Consider the following 22,633-nt stretch of genomic DNA (forward strand, 5'->3'; position numbering starts at 1 on the left):
AAGACGCTCCACGTTACGCAGGTGATACCGTTATCGTTATCCTTCGCTCCAGAAGAACGGAGAATTTGTTTGCCGTCCCTTTGCAGCGTCGAGCGCAAGCCGCGCGATGGAGGATCTTATCGCGAGCTCGAGGCGAGATTCTGCTCCGAGTCGGTTTCACAGGGACGCGTACGGGAGATGTATTATCGGGATCCCCGAGTTCAATCTCTTTGAGCAAGTAATATAGATATCGCGGGGTGTTCCCGTAACCAGACAGGATATAATCCTGAGCAGACTGGCGTCCCGAGTCAATATTTGTGGTACGTGAGAGGGGGAACATATGAAACACGTTTCCTCGTCGACGCAGCCAGATAGAGGCGGCAGGGATTCCAGAAAAATACGAGGCTCTCCTTTCCTTGGCTCTCGACCCAAGTTTTCGTGTATTTCTCACATATTTACAAGGCACCGAATGGAGAGCTCCTCCGTCGCCGCCCCGCTGGCGGAGAAGTTCGTAAACTATAAACAGGACTTGGATTTGCAAATAAATATAAGATTAGCAATTAAATATTACATTACCCTAACGATTGAGCAAACAGTCGTCGCATCGCTTTCCATAATTCGTGCTCGTTCCGTACGGAGTCCACCAGCCTAATTACCTATGCAAACCTACGTTCACTTACTCGTTAATTAATTAGCGTATAAATACCAATACCTTATCGACAATAGCTATACACTCTGAGATAATTACACAGGTCTGCCCGACATTCAGCCTCAATGGGACTTGATACGAGCGACACGCTCCAATTAGACGCTGGTAGATCCATGCCGACGGGTTCGAGTCGATCGAGTTAAATTGAAGCGGCCATCAGGGATCCACCGACTTCGAAAACGACGAACTTCTCCACGGTCGTTGCTTCGACGTTCCAGCTGCACCTTTTGCAACGCGGTGATTGCACGGCAGGCATCCCCAGCCGCTAATGTGTATCGGCGATCGCTCAACAGTACTGTATAAAATCGCGTCACTTATGCTAACGACGATTCCCGACGGTGCGTCGTAACTTAACAGTCCGCCCTTTCGATGGTCCCGCAGCGATCATCGAAGTATAATAAGCTATACTCTTGCACGGTAATAATCGCGATATAAATCACTGCTCGGCCTTTACGCCAAGGCCATAAATAACGACGCATTTCAGCGGACGAATTATACAAGCTCTTCCACGTTCCGTCCGGCCATACTCGACTCGTCGAGTCCACCTCGTACACTCGCCCATCCGTACACATCTACAAAGTCGGAGCACGCGAATCGACCACGTTCCTCGGCTGCCAGGCGTCCTCGTCCAGCCGGAGCCCAGGCCCGTCATCCCAGCGCGTCGCCTCTCGAATCGACCCGCCGGTTCCTAGGATTCGAGCAAGCCGTTCTCACCGTTTCGGCAGCAACCGTAGCTTCAGTAATAGGCGTTGCCCTCCTGGTAGCCGGAGTACCGGAGCTGCTGGCGCGCGGAAGACGTGCCGTCCGACTTGAGCAGGAAGAAGCTAGTCGGCTTCCCGTTGAACGTGTACGGGCCTTTGTCCAACTTGTTGGCCAAATCGTCGGCGGGTTTGATGGGTTTCAGATTGGTCTGCCACTGGTAAATGGACGTCGGCTTGCCGTTGCTCACGAACTCGGGCGATAAGCTGTCGAGGTTCGTGATAGGGCTGTCGGTCGGTTTCTTGGCGGGCTTCTTCTGCCACTGATAGACGGACGTCGGCTTGCCGTTGCTCACGAAGTCGATCGGCAGCTTGATGAACGGGTTGGTGGATTGGTAAGTGGGTTTCGGTCTGGCGGGCCTGGCGTAGGAGACCTGCGGCCTCAGGTTCGAGGTGGAGTAGGTAGGTGGCTGCGAGATGTAGCCCAAACCGGGGACGAACATGTATGGGGTAGGCGGCAGTCGAATGTAGAAGATGTCGCTCTCCTGGTACCTGCTGGGGTCTCTGCTTCTCTCCTCCGTGTCGAAGTTATTGCTGTAATCGAGATCGTAGGGCACGCTGGCGAACGGAAGCTGAGGAACGATGGGGTAGTTAACAAAGAGGGCCTTGTGCTTCCGACCCTTCTGCTTCGCTTTATCCTTGCTCTCGTCCGACTGCTTCTGTACGTCATCCAGAACCGAGGTTAGCAGCGGGCTTCCCAACTCATTCGCTTCACCGTCGGCTTCCTCCGATTCCTTTTTTGCCAGCTGATTCGTCGCGACCTTGGCAGCGTCAATCTCGGTTCCCGCGGACACCGCGCCCTTGTCCCGCAGCAGCGATCGAGGGCTGAGGGTGTGCTGCGGCGGCGCTGCCGCGGCGGACGCCACGCTGAACACCAGTAGAACCAGCGACGTCCTCATGGCGACTGTAAATAGAACAAAATCCTCTATGAATCCTTTCATTCGCGCACCGCGGCCCTGTCGCTCGCGAAAACCTCCCCCGCCGCGCCTTTTATCGGATGAAATATGCGCGGGATGCGTGGCCCGAGCCGTCTTCGTGATTTACTCCGGCGGGACACGCTCTATCGGCCGAGTTATTCGAATTATTGGAACGGCTGGCTTGCTGTTCGCGGCCAGCCAAGACGCGACGCGAGTATTTACGGCTCGCGATCCCTTTCCCTTATTAGCGGCGGGAAGGGAACTAATGGCGCGAACGTATCGCGATCCTTCGCCACGTCGAGAGTGCTCGCTGGATTTTTCAAGGCCCCTGCGGCGGGCCATTATTTCCTAATTAAGCCCGGATAAATAGCTCGCGGCTGGACGGAGCGTGTAAACGTCAGACTGGCACCGGGAGATAGTCGCGACGCGAGTGTATCATCGGCAAACGAGCCAAAACAAATTGTTGGCTGATCGGAAGGGGGTGAGGGCGCGCTTCAAGTCCTCGCGGATAACTCGTTTCCTCGGGATGCCACTATCTGGCGGAGGGAACCTCTCCTGCTACGTGTCCGCGTCCAGCGGCTATTCTCCCCGTGGCCGACGTCGAATAAATCACGTCCTCCTCGTGGCAGCATAAGCGAAAAAGGAGGAAAACGCCGGACGTGTCCCGGGCTGGCGGGGCTCGCGGGGGCGGGCGGGGACGCGGGAGGGAAGAAAAGGGACAGGGGACAAACTCAGGCGGCATTTAGACGGTTGCGCGCGTGCATTCCGCGCGTCAAGTTTTCTTCTGCTCTCGCGACCACGGCGCGAAGCCGAGGGGGGAAACAAGAGCACGAGGAATGGTAATTGAAAGCGGGTTATAAAATCGTCGAGTCACGCATTCCTACCCGGAGAGGGAACTTCTACCCGGAGACCTTGCAGAAGGTCGGCTACGGGTTGGAAAGAAAGCTCGCGGGGAATCAACGCCGGCCGGACGAGGACGGAGGAGGATTTCGTAATACCACCCCGAGCATCTAGACGTGGCTCGTCTTTTATCACCGGGGGCCGTTGATAGTCACGCTTAATTGTTGATCGCTGGCTGCTCGCGAGCTACGCCCTCTCCTCCGTCCCTCCTTTTCTCTATGCAAATTATCGCAGACGCAGCATGGGACTGCATCGCGTGCACCGCGGCCGGCCTCTTCACGACGCCACAAAAACCTGCAGCCTCTCGATAGATAACGATCTCATAATCGAGGGATAATGTCAGATTACGACCTTTTATTGTCGGCCGAGTAACCGCTGATAGTAACCGAGCTCGGTACAATGTGTAGCAAGTAGTTAGGTGGACGATCGTTTAATTGAAATTTAGCTCTTGCTTCCTTTTCTTCGCGGTGCAATTGATCCAGGGGCGATTGACGTTGATCTCGAACGTGCGGATCGTTGAGTCGTTTAAGCCGCGCGCCAATTTGCGCCACGCGAATTAAAAGGTCCGGCTACCGCACGATCTCCTCCGCGTTAATTGCAGCGCGTACACGCGATTTAAGGGGTAATTGTGGTGCATCAACAATGCGATTGAACACTCGATGATACCGCGTTATTAGCAGCCTGGCGTTCCTTTTTCAAAGCCGCGCGCCTGTCAGTAAGGTAAACCGACTGCCTTCTCACCTGACGATGAGACAGGCCAGGTACAGGTACCTGCGTTATCAGCCACTGGTTTCGTTTTACCCTGTCTTTCCTCCGCAGACGTTGACAAGCTGCGTCCTCCAAGGAGGAGTTCAATTCCCCTTGCCACGCTGTGCTCGCAGATCGCAGAGCTTGCAAAAACTCTACCCGCGACCTTTTTTTACCCAACAAGCTTCCCTTAATCGTTTCCATTTTTCCGTGTAGCCGTCGCGCGTAATATCGGCAATTATCGAGCTCTTAGCGTTGGAACATTCATGTCTTCTTTAAATTCTAGTATGTAGCCAGTGAAAGAAGGCTCGTTAAGCCAGTATGCTTCAAAGGCATCGCCTTAAAGTTGCAAATAAGAGGCGCAGGCCTTTCAAGAGGCGTTCGAAAATTCTGCGCCACTTCTCGCTCTTTAATTTGCTCTCCGGAGACATTACTTTGTGCCATCTCTTTCGACGGCATGTTCTCCTGTTACAAAACCCAATTTTGTGCATTCTGAAAATTTTCGCCAGATTTTGGCCCAGGTATCAGGAGAACATGAAGTGAAAACAGGTATTCTGAATTTCAGCTTCGAAGGCATCCCCGATTCTCTCTCCGAAGACGTTACTTAGTGCCACCTCTTTCGACATCATGTTCTCCTGTTACAAAGCCCAATTTTGTGCATTCTGAAAATTTTTGCCAGATTTTGGCCCAGGTATCAGGAGAACATGAAGTGAAAACAGGTATTCTGAATTTCAGCTTCGAAGGCATCCTCGATTCTCTCTCCGAAGACGTTACTTAGTGCCACCTCTTTCGACGGCATGTTCTCCTGTTACAAAGCCCAATTTTGTGCATTCTGAAAATTTTTGCCAGATTTTGGCTCAGGTATCAGGAGAACATGAAGCGAAAAGAGGTATTCTAAATTTCAGCTTCGAAGGCATCCTCGATTCTCTCTCCGAAGACGTTGCTTAGTGCCACCTCTTTCGACATCATGTTCTCCTGTTACAAAGACCAATTTTGTGCATTCTGAAAATTTTTGCCAGATTTTGGCCCAGGTATCAGGAGAACATGAAGCGGAGAGAGGTATTCTGAATTTCAGCTTCGAAGGCATCTCCGATTCTCTCTCCGAAGACGTTACTTAGTGCCACCTCTTTCGACGGCATGTTCTCCTGTTACAAAGCCCAATTTTGTGCATTCTGAAAATTTTTGCCAGATTTTGGCTCAGGTATCAGGAGAACATGAAGCGAAAAGAGGTATTCTAAATTTCAGCTTCGAAGGCATCCTCGATTCTCTCTCCGAAGACGTTGCTTAGTGCCACCTCTTTCGACATCATGTTCTCCTGTTACAAAGACCAATTTTGTGCATTCTGAAAATTTTTGCCAGATTTTGGCCAATATATCAGGAGAACATGAAGCGAAAAGAGGTATTCTGAATTTCAGCTTCAAAGGCATCGCCTTAAAGTTGCAAATAAGAGGCGCAGGCCTTTCAAGAGGCGTTCGAAAATTCTGCGTCTCTTCGTTAAACAGTCACTGTCTCGAAACATCTGCGCCACTTCTCGCTCTTTGATTTGCTCTCCGGAGACGTTACTTTGTGCCATCTCTTTCGACGGTGAAGCTATCGACAGCTATCGCTTCAGTTTTGCTATGAATCCACGTTGGCAGTCCTCCCGATTAGGCGCCATCTCGTATCTACTAACTCAACTAAATTTGTCACGTGACTTGCTATGTATTATCGCCAATATGGCAGAACTCTGATTTGGGAACGTAGTCACGATTTTTCGTTTTTCGTTCTTATATGAGCAGATTTTGGCCTGGAAGAGGTGTCATTCGAAAGAAGAAGATGCAATGCGGAGCGCTCTGCTCATCGTTTGAGTCACAAAACTCTTTTAGTGACCTAAAAATGCTTGGATTCTGCGGGTATATTTTGTCGACTTTTGCTTTACTTTGGACACTGATATTATTACATATCAACGCAATCTCGTTGAACCATGAGCAGAGCGCTCCGCATTGAACCTTCCTCTTTCGAATGAGACCTCGCCCAGCCCCAAATCTGCTCATATAAGGACGAAAAACGAAAAATCCCGAACCCATGTTTCGGGCCAGATTACCCGTGTCTACCCCCTTGCTTTGCTCTTCGTCATCCTTTTAGTACGTCTCTTCAGCGCCCGTCGCCGTTCCTTTGGTAGTTTTGTCGCGTCACTGCGAAACAAGAAGCAACACCGTTACTTTACCGAAATGAAACGGAGGTGTATCCATACGCGCATCTTTTTCAGCCGACAGGTTGGCCGGGAAGGGTAGACCGTGTCGCTCTGTGGGTACGGGAATCGAGAGTCGCGGCACGAAGAGAACACTCGTGGTACAAGGATTGTTCAATGAGGCGGTTTGGACCGTAATTTCGTCACGTGTCGTTAAGATCCTCGCCCGTTAGCTGATGCCGCGCGGTTACCCTCAATTAAACAGCATTTCGTTCAACAATTTCCTGAATGCTCGATCGTGATGCTACCGATCGATATCCGATTCGGTAAATTCCTTGAAATGTTCGAGTTTAAGTGACATTAGAAACCGAGGGATATTAGATTGCCTTCGGTAAAAATTGCATCACCGAAAGTCGAGCGCGGTGGAAAGTAGCGTGCCGTCTGTCTCCCTGAAACGGCACCGTTCCGCCTATACGTTTTCAGGCGTGCACGTGCTCGGGGTTCGGATTCAGCGAGTGGACTTTCGAGGGGAAGGCAACAGCGATCGAGAAGGAAGAAGCTGGCCGCGGAATTGACGAGGTTACGCTTTTAGAGTCGCCGAATGAAAATGGGCAGAGACGAATGCTTCCACTACCCGGAGCGATCGCGGTGTTCCCGATAACTGGCCGTGCTTTCTACAAAGTCGTCGTTTTTCGCCGTTGCTCTCCACAGAGCTGTAACCCTGAATTTTCGAGAATAATAAGAAAGACAGGGTAATAGCAGAGTAATGGGCCAGCGAGCATCCCACCGCAATTGTTGATTCGAATAATTGCATGCTAATCGCGGAACGGAAAGCAGGCCATTTCTTTTACTTGATTTCACCTGACCGGGGAAGGTACACTTGTCCGGTAAAAATCACACGGCAGCGGGGTGGGTCTCGCTCGTTCCTGACACTTGCTACGTGACCGGAGCATCATTACCGAATGAAATGGACGCGGAAGCCGCTGTGCTTCGAGCCTGGACGGTCCTTCGACGGAGTCCATAAAATTCCATCGCGCGCCACTCCGGCGCAATATTCCTTCCTCCCCGTCGCCCAAATGCCCGCCGGGGGCCGTTACGCGGCCGCGTCGGCTCGATTTTCCACCTAATATGGATTTTCGCGGGCTCCGCGAACCTCGGCTGTTAATTAAAGTTCGACGCGTAACGGTACGCAATTGCGGTAGATAATTTTTAATAAACCCCAACGGTGCGCGTGATTACAGAATTCAGGCCTCCTCCGTTTCGATTATCGTTTTTTTTTAGAGTACAACGCACGCTCGTCTCCGCGTTAGCGTCGAGTTTCGGCTGCCGAGCTGCTGCCTGATCGTCCCGAGATCCAGTCGAGAGGATAGATAAAAAAAGAGAGGCGGTCGTGGTCCATCATTCTCGTCTCTGCTCGCTCGTGTATCTCTAATTAGCCAATTTCACGCTGCTGGCTTCTGTACGGTACAGCGTAAATATTCGCGCGCGCGTAGACGGATTTACCCCGGGGCTAGGATTTTCATAGTCTGATTCATTCATCGCTCGCGCAAACACGAACACATGTTGCAGAGTGGCATCACTCCTGTGAAACATCGCTCCTACTTAGTAATTAGACGGTCCACTCAATCGCTGTGCAGAGATCATTCTAGATAGGTTCATTCCGTCCGCATGCATATTTATCCGGGATCAGAATGACTAATCGCAAGTAGGCAATTCAATTGTTGCGAGAACGCCACGTCATACCCTGCAACTTCGTGGGAGCACCAAATCGACCGACTTATCCTTCGAAAAATGGGAACAACGGTGGTCTGAACTCGGCGGAGAAGAAAAAAATCGGGAGGAATTAGAGGGAGCGCGTTAGCAGGTTCAGCGGCGTCCCAGGCGCGGAAGCACTAATCTATCGGCAATTTGAGCGCCAGCGAAGGTCGCGCGTGGCTGTTCCAACCAACCCGTTTGCTAGACTTTCTCATAATTGCAGCCTCAGTCACGAAGGTCGGGACTGTCCGCAGGTGGTTCTCGCGAGATCCTAATCATGTGAGTCAAGGTGTATCCCGACGTCGCACAATGGCCCATTCCCGCCATTGCCGCATGCGCTAGGTGTCCGCAGTCCCGGGGTCTGCTCCAATTTTCTAACCGTACGCGATTGTTCTTTTCGCTGCCGAATCGCGCGTAAAAAGTGTGTCCGTTAGGAGGATCGATTTAGCCTCTTTCCGTGAAGGAAAGTGTTAGCAGCCGCCGCGGGGATTTAATTCCCCTATCAACGTTGCCGCGTTAGACAATCCCCACACCTCCGTCCGTGGGATATGCCTCTCCAATTGGGTCACCGTTCTGGCCGTAGCCGGAGAACGAACAGAATACATCCGACGACCGTTCGATCCCTCTGCGGCTAATACAGTCGTAGGTATCATCCGCTGAACGTCTAATTCCCGCGACGCGTGGAACTTACAAAGCGTAGGCTAGGTAAGTACCGCGGACAGCGCTGCCTCGCGGTCACTTTTGTGAAAAGTGGGATGATTAATCGAAAGTGGTTGAATATAGTAGGGAAAGAAATGAGGGTGAAATTAGCGGAAGTTTTAAATGTTTGAAATTAGTTAAAGGACACACTCTGTACCAAATTCACTGGACGGCCAGGCAACACGCATAGCCTGCGTAACATTCAAACATGAATTCTGCAGAACGCATTGCGTTATTTGTGAAAAATACTAATCGTGCACGTCGTATATGTTGCGTGGTTGGTTGTACAAATATGGAGCATACAAATCCAGAGCTCCAATTTTATAGATTTCCTTCTCGGTCTTGGGAAGAAGAAGGAACAAAAAAATGGATTGCTCAACTTTAACTTTATATATATTTACATTATTTTTTGTACTAATCGCCCCGGGTGTTTCTCTTAAAACGTGGCCAATTATACGATGATTCTTATTTTCATCAATTTCCTCTCGAACTTCACTTACATGAAAACTTTGTAATAATTTTAGGCCTTTTGTCAAACTTTTTTGTCGAAATACACTGGTATTTACTGCTTGAAATCCAGCTTCTATTATTGGGACCATTATTTTACTGTATTTTAATGTTATTGTAACCACGTACAACCCGTTAAACAATAAATTACAAAACGCATATTTCACGTTTGAATCTTAAACAGTTGCCGCTCGTATACTCCCAAAATTGAGAAAAAATCCGAGAGACGGCGCGAGCGCTCCGCGCCGGAGATACTTCCTTAGCCTATAGGGTAAAGGACCCAATTACTGTCACCTTAAGCTGTTTTACTTAAAATAACGAATAAATAAACGTTGTAAAGTCACGCACAAAAAGAATGATGTAATTCAACCTACAATCTATACTACAGATTATATACTATAGTTTATTTATTCGTTATTTTAAGTAAAATAGCTTAAGGTGACAGTAATTGGTTAGGTGTCAATAATTGGCTCCTTTACCCTACAGCCGAATGATAGAGCTGTTCGCGTATAGCAGCGACACCGCGCCGATGATTCTGAGCAGCGTGTTATTAAGCGAAATTCAGACCATTGTCTCCCTTTACACCGTAGATAAGAGTACCGTAAGGAATCCCCGTTCGAAAAATCCGACTGTAACAAGATCCTCCGTTTCGAGGCTGTAATAATACAGCAATCTCAAAGCACAATAAGAGCACGGGCCCGATCACGCGTTACGAAAATCGAATCGACCTCTTTCGAGACCCTAGCGGCTGCCGGATTCTTGTCTCCCCTGCCCCCCTCCTTTTTATATAGACATTTATGCCGTAAATTGCACTCCGAATGGGACAGAATGGTGAAGCGAATCGCTCGCGAAGAGACGAGCAGACGAAAAGGTAATTAGAGCCGCCTGTCTGGGCCGATCACGCCGCCATTGTGCCGGCTAATTCGATTTTCCGAAATCACTGGTCTGGCGCAACAGAAATCCGTCGCTCGGGTAACGGGGTCAGTGACCCCGATGGTGTCCGTGACCGAAAGCTCGCCGATCGAAAGTTCAGCTCGCCGGAAAGCAGCTGTAAGTGGCTTTTAAGTGGAATCCAGGGGATCGACGTTAGAAAGTCCTTCCGTAATCGCTGGTCCGACTCGTTTCTAGAATCTGGATGATCTTCTGGGGCACATTAGCGGCCTTGACACGTGGGATCCGAGTCGAGACGTGCTCGATCGACGATCTCAGCTCTGTAGGATGCTTCTCTACTGACTGCGCTCCGAATACCCGTTGCAATTAGAATTCACGGTGAAAGTAGAGGGCCCCCTCGGCTCGCATCGCTGTGAAATTCGGAGTCGCGCGTAAACTGGCGTGGAAATGACGCCGTGAAAAAGCGGTCGCCGCCGAGAGACGCGTCGGTAGATCAGTGAACAGGGTCGATTTCTAATGGCGTTTACAAAGTTCCAGAAGAACTTCCCCGCGGATCGGTAGCCGTGGACCGTCGGAGAAAAACTGTCGTGTCTAACGAAGCGTCTAAGCCGATTTCATGGGAATAAGTGGTTTCCAGTAAGAAACAATCCGCCGGGCTGGATCGGGAACGGCGAGAACACTCCTAACGCGCGCCACGATTAGATACGCAAATTCGAATCGATTACAGTGGCTCTTGTCAAAGCTGCTGGGCCTCGGTTCCTTGGATTTCCAGGCCGCGTGGACGCCAGGCACCGTCGGGACCGCATACCGTTACGCTTCGCGTAAAAATGGACGGATTTCTTTAAAAACTTGCACCACTGTCGCGGAGCAACGGTATATCTGCGAATCGCACTGCAAGGGGAACGATTAACCCAGTTACTGTTTCGTGTGTTTACGCAACAGTGCCATTTTAAAAGTCCCCTCGACCGTTCGATATATTTTTCACAGAATCCTCCCTTTTCCTATACCCGCTTCTTTTCCAGCTCCGATCGAACGTGTCGGATCGTTGGGCGATCGGTACGCGCGTACACGTGCTTCGCGCAGGTTTTTCTTCCCTTTAACCATCTCGGTTGTTCGCGGCCAGTACTCCTTTTCCAGAGGTTGCGCGGGATAATTCCCTAATCGCCAAGCTTTTCCTCCTTCCTTCCTGGGGAGGGTGCTGCGATTTGTATTCCGAATCGCCGCGGAAGTGAAATCTCCTTAAACCGGTCGGATACGCTGTTAAGCCACGAGCGTGCGAAAATTCTTCCCCACGGCCGTCGATTGCCAGCCACGTCACGGACGATCGACTCCGCAAATAGAAATGAGCTTTTCATTCAGGCGAGACGCTTTCGAATTTTTGGTAGTTTCCGTGGGGCGCGGCAAGAGCGAAACTCTCTGCCTTGCTCCAATCGTGACACAGTTCTCAATGGCCGAGTAGCTGACGTGCAGTTTTCACTGGATAAGATGTTCCTATTATATTTTTACACATTTAGGCAACATTTTGAGAGAAAATTAATTTAAAAAAAAAACGGTACCTAAAACTTTAAACGCGTTTTTCTCAAAACGACGTCCTTCGAATTGATTGGCACGATATCTCAAAAACCAATCACCTGATTTACTTCAAACTTGGTATACATCTTCTCGCCGGTAGTAAAACTAACAAGGGAAGATCCCGAATCCGAAAATTCAAAAAATTCTGAAACCTTGTGAATGTGTAATTTGTGATTTGCGTACAATTTTTTCTTCATATTCTCGAAAGATTGACGAATAAAGCCACAGAGCTGGAGGTAAATATATATAATGGTTTTGTTTGAAAAAAATCCCAAAGTTCGCATCATTTTTCGTCCGTCAAGGCAGGGAGACCCCTTAAATCATTCGAGCTTATGAACGCTTATGAACCGCGCTATCAAACGTGATTTGCATAGCACGTTGGGGACCGAGCAGCGATAGCGTGTCTGAAGCGCGAGGCTCATTAGAAATTTCTGAAACGTACCGGTGCCAGCAGCGCTGCCGTATACCAGTATCGCAAAGTAAAAATAACAGTCCAGCTGCTCAGAAATATGGTATGCTCGGAAGGTGTCGATTGCCTAGTCAACCAGACAAATTCTTCGCGATTTTCCCATGCCATACTCGCTGCTCGAATAACGTTCCCGCTCGCGGCCGGCATCGGAATACCAATTACTAGTAGCGGTGATAAAGATCGTGATCGTCGCGCAGGAGCTGGTCAAATCGCATAGAATAATCTTACGTAATCGTGGCACCTAGCTCTCTCCGCGATTTCCTGCCCCATCGGCTTCTCGCCGCGTGTAATTATCTCGATCATCTTATTCTGGCCAGGCGGCGAGTCTCCGGCATTTACCAGTTTCTGCTTCTTCCTCGTCGTCACTTTTTCCTTGCGACTGCCCCCGCGGAGATAAAAATTCAGATGTCGGATGACGGAATCACCGAACCGAGGCTCCTGCAGGCCTTCCTACCGATGGATCGCAGGATCCTTTCAGGAGCATTCGATGGACCGACTGTATTGTCCTCCCAGCAACTGGGCGATGTTCCTTTTAGTCACGGTCAGTGTTTTCGATCCGACTCGATAAACATGCTTTCGATCCCCGCGTCGAATCCTTTGGTTTCCTGCATTCCACGGTAGCAAACGAATCTCCAAAAATACCGAGCGTTTTCGTCCAACGCGCACCAGGAAAACCGCGGGCGACTAATAGACGTCTTACACGACTTTTCAATTAGTCATTAATCCCCCGCGCGGTTCGATGCAAATGGGACCGTTATGCTGTCGTCTTGAATGCGGTCCAAGTGGCTTGCCGTGGAACAGATAAATGGTGTGTTCGCGTCGAGCCCCGTACAATTTCCAACGGCTTTCGCCTTTCCCCCTGTTCCGATCGTTTCGCCCGCAAGTCCCGGGCAGATTTATTGCGCTCCGATTCAGCGGCGCGTTTGAGAAGGGTGGGCCCCGAACCGCGGGTTGGACCCCGGCCAAGCGAGCGGTAACCCCGACGGTCGCCTCTTACATCTCAATTAGCTTATGGATTATTATAAGCGCCATCGCCACCGGCGTGTAAGATAATCGACACGTCTCGATGAACAGACCCACCGCGTTACGTGCGCCGCAGCACGCTCCGACACCCCGCGTGCATCCGAGCTACCGGTATATCAAGTTTCCAGCAATTACATCGCACCGGGTACGTAGCTCGGGCGAATTTCAGGCTCGGCAAATATCGGCGGAATTATTGCACTCCCCTAGATCGAGCGGCGATTCGTCGATCGCTTTAGAAACCATCGGGGAAGGTGAGTACATACTCTGGATCCATACTTGATAAGGAACTGTTTGCCCGTCGCGCGAGGGTTGTTGGAAAAATATTGGTTTTAATGTTTCCGCGCTCGGAGCACCGCATTTGCATACGGATGGCTCGGGCAGCTGCCACATACTTCAGTAAAATTGCGCAGAGACGGAGTCCGGGGCTCGATATTTGCGCGACCTGTTCCGCAGGGGATGGCAGCCTCGATCGGGCGCTCCCGATATTCTATAGTTGCGAAAATTATGGTTTTGTTTATGGCAGCTTGTTTCGCGTGTAGAACGGGTGCGGCGGGGCGGCGCGGTTCGATGGCTTCTAGTTTTGTTTTCAACGTAATCGACGCTCCGCGGAATCGACTGGCTGCGCACAAAGTGTTGCGCGGTTTCTAGCAATTTCGCGATGTTAATTATGGAAGACTTCCTTCATTCTCGTAATGGTGTTCCTGTCCCATTATCGTTGCTCGATAGATTCGTCCGATTCAGTCGGTTTCCAGGCGGCGAACTGGTTTCGCTAACCCGCGGATAACTTGGGACAACGACGTCATTTAACGTACGAGTGGAAAGCACTTTCCGTGACGCACAAGTAGTGCAAAACGAGCAGCAGGGTGGCGTTGCCGCGTACGAACGTCCTTGCCGCGAAAGCTCCTTCGATGGAACGCTCCAGGAATATGCCAATGACCTCTTCTAATCCAGTCGACGCGACGCCGACGAGTCGCCGTCCAAATGCAACGCCACCTTCGTTTCGCACTCACGCTCGAGTGCAATATTCGATGCTCGGCGTATCTTTGACGGAGGAGACGATCTTTACAGTTCGTTCATCCGATCCCGCTAGGGATTTCCCAGGGAAAGTACGGGAGAGATGGACAGGTCTCGCGCACGATTTTAGAACTGTTACTCGAGCCTTATCTGCGGCTTGACATCGCCCACGAAATGCCACGTCCCGTAAACGAGTGCGAGATTTAATCTAAGGGAGTAGAGATCACTGGGTTTCCAGGACAAAAGCGTCCAGCAGCGCCTGGTGAAAATACGCCCATCGGAGTATTCCTCCGCGTGGAAATTATTCTGATCTCTATGCTCGCCGAATCACTATGTTACGGATTCGTTTTAACGACCAAGAGGATCGTTCTTTCTACCTGGTGGCTCCCTGGGTAGAATCGTGAACGATGCTCGCAATGTCTGCTTCAGATTATCAATGCGTGATTATGGTAATCCAGTTCTGGCCCTTAATGCGACTATCCAGTCGGGGGGTTTATACAAAAAGGAAAACGAGGTCTTTTCTCCCGTCGCTTCCTGAAGAGGTGGCTCGTGTAAGGAAGCAAAGCTCGAGCGGACCACTCGAAAGCCTCAGCCCCGTGTCATCTTCTTTTCCCTCTTCTTGTTCTGAAACGTGTCGCGGCTACTCGCATAACTGCGCAACATTGTGGTAACAAGGAAGTGGCCGTTGAAGTCCCTGGGAACTACCGTTTCGGGATAACGTCCTCTCGACGAGGAACAACGCCGCGCGTCGTCCAAGAGGCATTGCAGCTCGAGCTGCGCCAGCGGGGCATTAATTCCCGATAATCGCGGAAACCTTAACGAAGCGGCTTACAAAACGATCCGAACATTACAAAGCGAGCTCTGTAGCTGACGCCGGTTCTGTTAATAATTAGTGCCGTGAAAGAATATCGCGGGGGCATGTAAATAATTCCCTGTAGATTTCGCGAGGATTCCTTGAGGCTGCTTCCTCCGATTCTAAATTATTTCCTGCTATTATTCCGCGCCGTGCGTTCGCGAACTTCTGTGTCTGTTGCAACAGCCATCGCGATTAAGGAGGGCTTTTTTTTAAATACCTGCTGTTAATATTGCATTAAACTCTTTTGGGATATAAGGAGGCATCTTTAAACTTGCGAAAAATATTTTCTTTTACGTCGATCCTTCTTATTATTTATTAAATATTGTAAACCTCTTTGACGATGTTGGTGTAACATCGGTCACAGATTGCAAGAAAATTTTTTTAAAGCTAAATAATTTACGCTGGTACTGCGCCTACAATTTTAATTTTAGTTTTCATTTATAATACTTTTTTCGTCGGTATAAATAATAATAGGAAACATTTGTCGAAGGAAAAAACTAACTTTCTCTTTCAAACGCTATAACCCTTTCAATTTTTCATTTTTCTCTCTTTAAAGTGGACCAACCCCAGCGTAAGCTATCTAACTTTAAGAAACTTCTAATTTTTTTTGCAATCAGATGACTGTGATAGGTGCTACACAATCTACACACCCCGCTAACAGGAGTTACGTCGTCGAAGAGGTGGACAAGGTTCCACAATAATTAATAAATAATAGAGAAGATCGACATAAAATAAATATTTTCTGCAAGTTTAAAGATGCCTCCTTATATCTCAAAACAGAGTTTGTTTTAAAAAATCTTAAACATCAGTTACTCTTGGGGCTGTTGGACGAGAATCCCCCCTTTAGCCCCGACCGCGTCGGGTGAATTTCTGACGATTCCCCTGCGATGGAAGACATTCGAGTGCAGTATCATTGCGGAGCTGGTAAGCACAATTTCCATCCAAGACCCTGCTAGCAAATCGAAGCGTCACTCTCGATATTCGTTGAACCCGTCGTTGTAACTGACGAGGTTCCTAGCCGCGATCCGTGATTTCGATACTCGCGCTGGCTCCCGCAATAAGGAATCGAAAGAAATGCTTCTCAGAGGAGGCTCGGCCTTCGACTTACGTAAACGGCCACTCATGGTTCCAGCGAGTCCTTGCACATATTTACGGTGTCGCACGGTGTAATTATAGCCGCGCGAAGTTTGCTCGCACTACCCACCTCTCTGTGGTGATTTCGAAGCGCAGCTTCCACGCAGTTGACACGTCTCCGTGCAGAGGACCGCTGAAGGCTTCCCTCGGAACGACAGGATGGCACCCGTGGCACGATCACCGACGCCGGCAGCGTGTTCACTTTTTAATGCTGCCCTCTGGAGCGACGGGGGCCCGACGAATTGCTGGCCAGTGCGAGAGGATCGCCCCCCAAGTGGATTTTCCGTTTCTGCTCGGACACGCGGCCGCGTTTAACGAGTTCACCGACTCCGTGAATCGCGATCTGCTATCAGAATGAAGGCTTTTCTTAAGGCCGTCTCGTACTTATGTCGCTGCCCCCACTATGGGGGCAGCGCGCACCGAGCTCTCCTCAAGTTCTCGAGCGTTGGGGCCCCGAACAACTATGCCCCCCTCTGGAGATAGAAAAGGGAATACGTGCCAGGACAGACGACACACTTTCGTTCGCTCTTTCGTCGGTGTTGGCCGGTGTTTCGGTGTTGGGCCGTTTGAACCGTGTACCTCATCCCCGCGAGGACCCTCGCGCTCCTGCACGGTGCACACGGGCTAGCTGCCCACCGAGACGACTCCCATCCTCGCGACTCCTACGTTCCCCGCTGGAGCGTGACTGAAGAGTATTCGCGATGCCCCCCCGCACGCGCAAATGACTACTTTTTGTCAGGCCGAATCGAGCGACCGATACGTGCTCGATGGAATCAGCCCATTCAATCAGCCATTCTTTGGCCCCAACGTATTCTACCGGTACGCGTCCCGAAATATAGCAACCAGAGACGGCTTCCTCTTTCTTCTCCCCCTCCGTATGACCGGCGAAAGAATTCCTGTCCGACCGCGGCGCGAAGATTCACGGTCCATCTCGAGCTGTTAACTGTTAATACGGCCGACAATCAGATCGTTGAATCCGCGCCGCGTGAAACTCGCCCGATCCTCCGGCAATGCCAGATCGCTGCGATTCCTCGTAGATCGCTTCCGCGGTTATAACCACGGCGAAATGGATCGGTCCTGTTCCTGGGCAGAGACCAAAGGCCTACGGTCTTTCACCGCGGCAGGAGACGCGCAGCGGCGAGACGTGCCTGACATCCTTGACTCGTATTCTTCACGGTCGATCCTTCCATCAAAAAGCCACTTTACCTTTGATTACTTCGTTGTGCCACGGTTGTTCCAGTTAATCATTGTTTTACTTAGCCCCGACCCGCTACCATCCGCCTTGTTCCACGCGCGTCAGCCGCGTTCCCTTTCGATTTGCCAGCGATTAGGCGCGACGATAAGCGAACGGCTCTTGTCTATCCTCGGCTCCTCCCGTCTCGCTGCGACTGCAGGGCTCGCGTTACGCACGAATCCCCCCGATCGGCGAATTATCCGCGCCCTCGACCCGCCCCGCGGACTTTCTCCGCGGGTCCGTGCATTATCCCAGCACGCCTCTGCGACCGTGCAATCTTCCAGCGGCAAGAAACATGTGTGTCACGTCAGATCGGGCAACCACCTGCGCGAGACGGCTATTTGCGGGGAGCCGCTGCATCGCGGCAAAACGACCAGCCGAGTTTCAGCGAAATGGAACAATATCGGGGCTGTAACGCTTTCTAAATCAGCCTGTTCTTCCTTTCGAGAATATCGATGGGTGACTCCGGCTTTCGATTGTTGCTGGCCTCGCGCGATGCTTCTGCTCGACGCTTGGCGTTCTTTGGAGACGTCAGTCGGACGGCGACTGCAATTCTGATAGGCATTCGAATATTCAGCTGCGCGTGATTTCGATGCAAAGTGTTTTCCGTGGAAGCCGATTATCGCGGTTCATCGAGGAAAGTACCTACGCGAGCAATAACCACCGTTCGCCCTCGATCCCGACCGAACGTTTCTGCCAAATGAGAATCACCACGGTTCGTTAAACTTTCATGAGGGTGGCAAGCAGGGGCATATCGCGTGATTGATCTATAAAACACGCACCTAATGATAATGATGATGAATCTGTTGCAAATCGGCACCACCGCGGCCGTGTACGTGGACACGATTTCTGCGCTCGTTTCCATCGCTGGAAAGGGGGGAACTGTTCGAGAAATTTTTACGACCTCGCATTTCATTTGCCGCGAGAGATCGCACATACATATTCCGAGGCTTTCCTTTTCAGTTGCAGGCCTGCTATCCAAAACATTTAACGGATCTTTCAGTAGCCGCGACTGAACTTCGACAGTCGATTCAGGTTGCGTTTCAAACGACGGCGCTGTCATTCTGTGACTTTTGCGTTCCGCCGTAGCTGCCATTCAATAATGGAGAATTTATTAATTTATGCTCTGTTCGCGAAACGTTCTGTCAGCTACGTGGAAATTATGCCAGCAGGTCAATTCAACGAATTATCGCGAAATTCGAGGGAACCGTTTCGGTTGCTAATCGAGCAGTGCCTGTGCGTCTCCGCAACGCTCGGTCGAAGGAGAACATTGCTGCAGTTGCTGGAAGTGTGCGCGAGGACCGAAACCTCTCAAAATGACAGAGGCGAGGCGGTAATAAATGTCAACGGCGAAAGATGTCGAGAAATGATAACCGATTTCTTCACATGATTTAACGCCCTTACGACTATTTTCTTTGGGGCTACGTTAAGTCTCGGGCCTGCGCCAATCATCCAGCAACAATTCAGGACCTGGAGAACAATGACGTTCAAGCCATTGCTGAAATCATTCAAAATTGGGTCTCTCGGATCGCCTCCTGTAATCAAAGTTTGTGGTCATTCGAACGATATTATTTTTAAAACATAATGGCATTGAATGTACTTCAATCCGAAATAAAGATTTCCGTCATACCTCACCCACACCTGTGTTTATTCAATTTTAAAGGTCCAGCGCCCTTATTGAAAGACTCTTTAATTCCGCGAGTCGTTTAGCGAAGATCTATGACTTCGATTTTCTTAGCGGTCGCAGCTTCATTTCTTTCGCCGGACACTTAGAAGGGAATGCACCAGTGCCACGATCCTCCAGAACGTCGAGCGACAGATGCCGATCGTTACACCGCGACAACATTCCGCTCCATATCCGCGATCTTCCTGGGACTGAATTTTCCAATCGCAAATAACCCATTGGTATCGAGAGTGCATAATAATCGAAGACGGAACGAGGGAAGGGAACGAGGAACGTTTCCCGTCGCGGCAAACTTTCGTTCGAAGCTTTCATTCTCATTTAACTGCATTCTCGAGCTTCCGCGCCTTTTCTTCTCGAGCGGATCTCGTCCTCTTCGGTGAAGGGGCGCAGCAAGTGTGCATGGAATGCATTTAACGCGCGACTGACGTTTCGAGCACGCGTATCATCGTTTTGTTCGCGCTTTCCTCGAGCCGATCTTTCCATCGACCGTGCAAATTGACAACGGCAAGGGACTGACAACGAAAGTCTTTAATTATACGTTTCAGGGATGAGTGACAGCGGCACGGGCGCGAGAGCTTTTCGCGAGGAGTGTTTTAATTGCGACAGACGGGCCTTGGCTTCTGTAGACGAGAGGCAACTGACGAATTATTTAATGACGGTCATCCCGAGCATCCTAGTATCGCTGTGTAGTATTATAAAGCGAACTGCGCTATTCCCTGCTCGATCTCGGACCCTGAAACAACATGAAACAGAAATTGAAACATCTGTTTACGACTGCACACCGTGGCTCTGCCTAGGATAAATTTATTCTATCCTGGAAGGTAGAACGGAAGTGCTGAAAGTTTTAGGGTGAGAATACGACACTGGCTGGCGTTTCATTCAAATTCTACGAGGATAAGGGAGGACGTTTAAGATAGGATCGATAAATTACTGTTTACGGACCAAAACGCCGCAATATATTCCCGGGGATAATCATAGGATGAGCACGCGGAACATTAGAATTAGTCTTTACGACAAATAAGATAGGGACGGCGGTTAGGAGTAAAATGTTAATTAGACCAGTCCCGGTGGCGTTCTACTTCCTGCTCGGCGAACAGGCTCCTCCGCCGGGTTTAGGCTTTTGTGGGAATTCCCGTTCAAACGAAAAACCATGCTCTTCCGGTTCTGAACAATTAGGCGGTCGGATTAACGTGCGAACTGGAAGTCGTAATTTGTCAACGTTTCGAGTGAAAAACGCGGCCGTCTAAGTGATAAGACCGTCTCTGGATTAGAACGCTTCCGTTAGCGGATAGAAATTTCTGCGGTGGCAGGATCGTTAGAGAAGCTAGAATCCCGCTTGCATGGAAAGCGAAGGACTCGCGGCTGCTACCGGATAGTCAAAAAAGCTGCACGATGCTCCCTGCGAACGAGCGCCTTCCGTGTGTTATACATAAATGTAGAAATATAATTTCGAAAATTGCTACCTTCCTGAAACAGAAAATGCGCATGTAGCCGAGCGTACGTGCGCTGGAACTCTATCAGCATCAGCGAATCTGCATTGATTTAGTACGGTGTAAGTACCGTGATTACACCGCGAACAAGTCTCCGCGTGTCCGTGCCTCCGAAGTCCGACTGCGCTTCTCCATTGTGGAGTAGCCGTGCAGATTTTTGTAAATACTCGAGCCAAAGGACGTGGAATTCTTCTTGGGAGGAGAAATTACTGCGCGGTATCCACTGACCGTTCCTACAACAATAAAATTCAAGTCTATTCAAATTTATTTACTCCCAAGTAAAGCTTCATAAACTTCTTCTTTCGCTTTCTCCCAAAAAAAGTGTATCAAGCTACAACCTTCGACCTACAAGCATCTCCTGGCAAGCCCAAAGTGTGTCGCTCCAGAAATGTCACGGTGTGCATTTAACTGCATTTATTATTTTGCTTCTGCGGAGCGACAGCGAGCGCCCAGTCCGACGGCTGGAAATGCCGTGCCGAGGAAATGATAGCGTCGAGTTCGCACGCGAGACGCGCGTGCACGCGCGACCGCGCGGCGGATTCCGCGCGTCGAAGAAACAGGAGCACCGGCCAGCACGCGTTATAAATATTGATCGTGCGTGGCAGCTCTGCCCCGTCGAATTATCTCGGGCATCGCGGGGATCGATCACGTTTGTTAATCACGTTCCTTCTCGCCGACAGGTAGCCGCTGCTGGCCCGTGTACTTTACCGCTCGGGCCATGCTCCGTGTATGCCACCTGTGCGAGTCCCGCTGCACCTTCTCCTCTCTCCTTGCCGTTTCTTCCACGGTTCCACCGTCCGTCATCGTCGTGCGACCACTGACCGGCCAGTCACAGAAAACGAGACGGGATTCCGTAATTAAGCTCTTGCTGAATTTTTCGGCCCCAGGAAGCGATCTTCCTCTCGCGGGTAACCGGCGAGGGCTGGTGAATATTCGAGGATGGTCCTTTTAGCGATCTCTGTGCGAAAGAATTGGGAATTAGGGGTTATGCCACTCCTTTGTATTCGCTGAGACTGCTTCAAAGCTCTGTAATCACTAGGAGCACGATCTGTGCTTGGATGGGTGACTAAAGGGCTTAAAATTCAGGGATTAAGCTATCACTAGCTGAAAGACACAGTTCAGTCGCCTTTTAATGATACCGAGGAACATAGACATTACTGCGCATTGCTCAGATGAATTTCCAAATTATCTAGATTATTATTCGTCGCGCATCACATTCTAGACTGTTTTTACCCACGGCGGTCTGTTATCATTTTTTTTCCAAAACTACTGGACGCTGGTTAATATTTCAGATCGACACCGCGACTGAGGTCAGGTCAATTCTCGAAAACGGTCTTTGTGAAACCTGCACGCGCGATTCTCTCGTGAAATTGGTAAAAGTTTATTTTTCCTTTCGAAATCCAGTTCCAACACAGTCGCATTAAACCTCTTTTGTGTTTTCGTTGCGCAAGTCGCAATATTCTTTTCGATCCCTAACCTCAAACAGAAACATTTCCGCGACACTTGCTCGCGCGATACTTCCGCGTCCAAGGAATTCTATTTCCGAGGCTCGCAGGACTCGCCTGCGTAGCCGCGGCAAGCTAAGATATTTCAGGAAGAGTGTTTGACGTGGGGAAGTCGCGGGTATTTCCACCTCGCAGCCGGGCTCGGTTGAATTGCAAATGCCGTGACGCGGTGGCTTCCAAGCCTCGCCTGTGAGAAACCCGCTGCTGGAATCGATCTCTGAAAAACTAGTCGATTCATCCCAACGACTCGTTAATTGGACGGCTCTCTCTCTCTCTCTCTCTCCTAGGATTTTGCTTTCGTGAGAATATACGAACGCGCGTGGCTCCCTCGCTCCTCCTCGGAACGGTACTCTCCGTATCGCGTAAATCGTTGTTTACTTTCATTTCCTCGCGACGACTCGACGAACCAACACCAAAATCCACCGGACTGTGCCGCGGGCGGCACTGGATCACGCCGAATTGCTTCCCCTTTTCGGCAGCAATAAACAGGACGATGAAACTCGTGAGAACTGGGCTTCTCCGCCTAATTAACGCGGCCGTCGTTAATGCGAGCCCCGTGCATCTGACTTAACGGGAACGAGGAACCGAGCGTGGAAAAAAAAAGGCCGAATTCGCGGACC

General features: G+C 50.2%; 1 protein-coding gene across 1 annotated transcript; it reads right to left on the reverse strand.

The window, feature by feature from the left end:
- Positions 1-385: 385 nt before the first annotated feature.
- On the reverse strand, positions 386-16,562 carry LOC143375009 (uncharacterized). The gene is made up of 2 exons (XM_076823693.1): positions 16,171-16,562; positions 386-2,350 (listed from the first exon to the last, which is right to left on the reverse strand). The coding sequence occupies exon 2, from the start codon at positions 2,343-2,345 to the stop codon at positions 1,425-1,427; it is 921 nt and encodes a 306-aa protein (XP_076679808.1). The 5' UTR covers positions 2,346-2,350; positions 16,171-16,562; the 3' UTR covers positions 386-1,424.
- Positions 16,563-22,633: the final 6,071 nt, after the last annotated feature.

Source organism: Andrena cerasifolii, chromosome 12 (assembly GCF_050908995.1).
Source record: "Andrena cerasifolii isolate SP2316 chromosome 12, iyAndCera1_principal, whole genome shotgun sequence".
NCBI classification, from domain to species: domain Eukaryota; kingdom Metazoa; phylum Arthropoda; class Insecta; order Hymenoptera; family Andrenidae; genus Andrena; species Andrena cerasifolii.